A 3,422-nucleotide genomic window follows, 5' to 3' on the forward strand; every position below is an offset into this window, starting at 1 on the left:
AAAATAGGACTAAAATTAATAAAAATGGTGTTAAATAAAACATTAAACCAAAATTAGTATAAAAAGAAATAAAAATAAACCTCTTTAACGAAAATCAAATAAATGAGATTTATTAAAATGGTGGGTGTTACAGCCTACCATTCCACACCCAGAGTATATGGCGACAGACAATGCCATGCCTCTCAAACAGCTTACATGCACATTTGCTCTCGTTGGTTTTGGTGTTAAATTCAACTCGGAAGCTCTTGTGCTTCAGTCCATCACGAACGTCATGGTACTCCACTACCCCTACTGTTGACAACCCCCCGACCCCCATTCTGCATATCGCATGTTTGACTTCATTCTGAAAGTCCCCAAAGATAGGATGTGTGTAGACAAGGGAGGCATGCATCTCTACCTTCATCGGCCCTACTTTCTCGAGCATACTATGCTCATTGGCATTATCCGTCCTCCTTTTGTGTATGCCTTTGCTGCTCTATTGCGGAATTGTACCTCATCCAGAACTCGACGAGGGTTCCAAAGTGGCTTTCAGACCGCTTGAAATAGCTGTTTGAACTTTCGGATCTCTGGGTTGTTCGCAACAAACAACCAAGAGGCAGATCCCGAAAGTATGCCGGTATCCACTTTTGTCTGATTGCAAAGACATACTTCAACCACCGGTTGCTTTCCATACCATGGGCTTCAATAACAGTTTTCCAATTCTGTTCAAATTCGCCTGGCTCGAGGTCGACATCCCACACAACGGCATTTATGTCGGTCATAAATTCCGTATCATTGCAGATTGCCCTTCCCACTTTCTCAGGCATTTTCTGCATGATGTGCCACATGAAATACTTGTGCACAGAATTGTAGAAGACATTTGGACAGGCCTTTTTAATTCCATGGCACTGGTCTGTAATTACACATTGAGGTTGCTGCTGCCCCATTGCTTCGAGGAATTTTTTAAAAATCCACTCAAATGAATGCTGACTCTCGAAGTCAAGTAACCCAGCTGCAAAAGTCACCGTCTTCTTGTTGTGGTCTACTACGGTGAAGGGAGTAAACACCATGAAATATTTGTTTGTCCCATAAGTAGGGTCAAACGAGATCGTGTCTCCATACAACTTGTAGTTGTTTATCCCTTCCTTATCAGCCCAAATAACCTTCGTCAAGCATTTGTTCTCATCCTGATCATAAGCAAAATAGAACCCCTTTGTTTCAGCCAGCATTTTGAAATGCCCAATGAACATACTAGCATCCTTATCCCCAATGTAACACTTGATATTTCGTTTGAAGTTTTTGAAGTCTAGCAAAGAGGCACCGATATTCTGATAACCATTTGAGTATTCCTTGAGAATTCTGAAGCTCAATGTTGGACCTATGTTGAGCTTAGTATGATCAATAATGGTCCTCTTAATGTAGTCATGGACGTCCCTTGAGAGCTTCGAACTCCCCGTTTTTGACAGAGTAAAGAGAGTGATTGTGAATGTCTACAAAGACATCCACAATATACCCAAATGGTCTGTCGTCTTTTTTTTTTTCACAACGGTTCTCAACCTCATGTGCGCCTTGCAACCACACCTTGTCAGAGCATGCTTCTTTGGCTGTCTAATTCGTCGGTCTTTGTTCTCTCTCGTACTCAAATTACCAGCTTCATGATTTGTTGCTTCAAGTCGCAGCTTTGTTTTCATATCCCTATACCCCCATGTCTGTCTGGACCCGGTGATTTGACGACGCGCCCCTTATATTGCGCATTTGTGTACCTTCTCACATCAAATCCATGCAAGCCGTGCATATATGCTCGTAGAACTGCATCGCATCCTCCAAGGTAAGAAAGAACATGCCACGTTTAGGCGTAAAATCACTTTCAACAGTCCTTACCCACGCTCGGTCCCCCGGTGTACTCTTTTGTAATGAAGAGTTGAAACAAACTCATCGTTTTCTTCGTCGAACAGGTTGGGCTGGTGTATAATCGTATATATTGTTATTAGAAGAATCCCCAATAGGTAAGACGCATTGTCTTCAACAATAGACACAGAGAAAGATCTCATGCGATAAATTAATATAATGAGTACAGTCATTGGACAACAAAATCACAATAACATCACAATAACAGAGCACGGGGAGAGATCAACATTGCGGTAATGTGACAATAACAATATGATAAGAGCGGTGTAAATGGCGACAATCAATAACATCACAATAACATTAAATGTGTTTATCTTATGCTACTCTCTTATCAGCCGTATATTTTCACGCTACAACACAATAATATCACAACAATAGTAGCATAATATCAGAATAACAGTACAATAATATCAACATGTTTCTCTACTTTTTTACAATAATAGTACAGTAATATCAGAATAACAGTACTCTGATTCTACTTTAATACATACGATATAATCGTATTTATTATGTTACTCTTTTGCAAGGCATATATTTTCATGCTATTGCACAATAATAGCACAATAATATTACAATAATATCACAATAACATCGAATAATATAATCATGTTATTCTTTGCGGTTACAATAATTGTACATTAATATCGAATAACGATTCTCTTTTTCTCTTTATAATCTGAATACAAGCCGATAAAGACAATAATATCGAATAACATTGAGAAACACATAGAAATCAATAATTGATTTATAAACACTCAGGCTAATAATAGTACATTAATATCGAATAACGAGTTCTCTTTTTCTAGTCTAATACAAGCCGATAAAGACAATAATATCGAATAACAAAATGGAAACACATAGAAATCAATAATTGATTTATAAACACTCAAGCTAATAATAGTACATTAATATCGAATAACGCTCTCTTTTTCTACTCTAATACAAGCCGAGACATACAATAATATCGAATAACAATTTGAGAAACACGTAGAAATCAATAATTTATTTATAAACAACGGCGGATGAAGAGATAAGAATCAATAGCAGTATTACCTGTTTCCATATTCACTGTCGAGTTGATTTCTTCGCTAACATTGTTATTGATCTCGTTGTCCATCTTTTATACCTGAAAACAGTAAAATCAAGTATTGAATTCAATTAAAATCAACGAATTTACACTAAAAATCAACGATTTTTACATTAATTAGGTTTTTTACATTAATTCCGAAAATACGATTGAATATACTAAAAATCAACGAATTTACATTACCGTAATTCGATTGCGCTAAAAATCAACGATTTTGTGTAATTTTATTAGGTTTTTTATGAAATTTCTATAGTCGGCGTTCTGATTTTTGAGTTTTCTCTGTTTTTGATTTGTAGAGAGAGAGAGAGAATATCGTTAGAATGAGGTTTCTGTTTTCATGTTTCAGCGCTTTTGTATTTTTCGATTTTTCCTTTTTTTTTCTAATTTATCTTTTAATCTCAGCCCTTGATTTCTTTTAATCTCAGCCCTTGATTTCCCCAACTCACAA

At 36.6% G+C, this 3,422-nt stretch overlaps 1 protein-coding gene across 1 annotated transcript; it reads right to left on the reverse strand.

The window, feature by feature from the left end:
- Positions 1-440: 440 nt before the first annotated feature.
- Positions 441-926, reverse strand: LOC141601889 (protein FAR1-RELATED SEQUENCE 1-like). The gene has a single exon (XM_074422198.1). The coding sequence runs from the start codon at positions 924-926 to the stop codon at positions 441-443; it is 486 nt and encodes a 161-aa protein (XP_074278299.1).
- Positions 927-3,422: the final 2,496 nt, after the last annotated feature.

Source organism: Silene latifolia, chromosome 9 (genome assembly GCF_048544455.1).
Source record: "Silene latifolia isolate original U9 population chromosome 9, ASM4854445v1, whole genome shotgun sequence".
Taxonomy (NCBI): Eukaryota; Viridiplantae; Streptophyta; class Magnoliopsida; order Caryophyllales; family Caryophyllaceae; genus Silene; species Silene latifolia.

Coding starts and splice junctions, on each gene's coding strand:
- LOC141601889 (XM_074422198.1), bottom strand. CDS start 926: ATGGGGCAGCAGCAACCTCAATGTGTAATTACAGACCAGTGCCATGGA.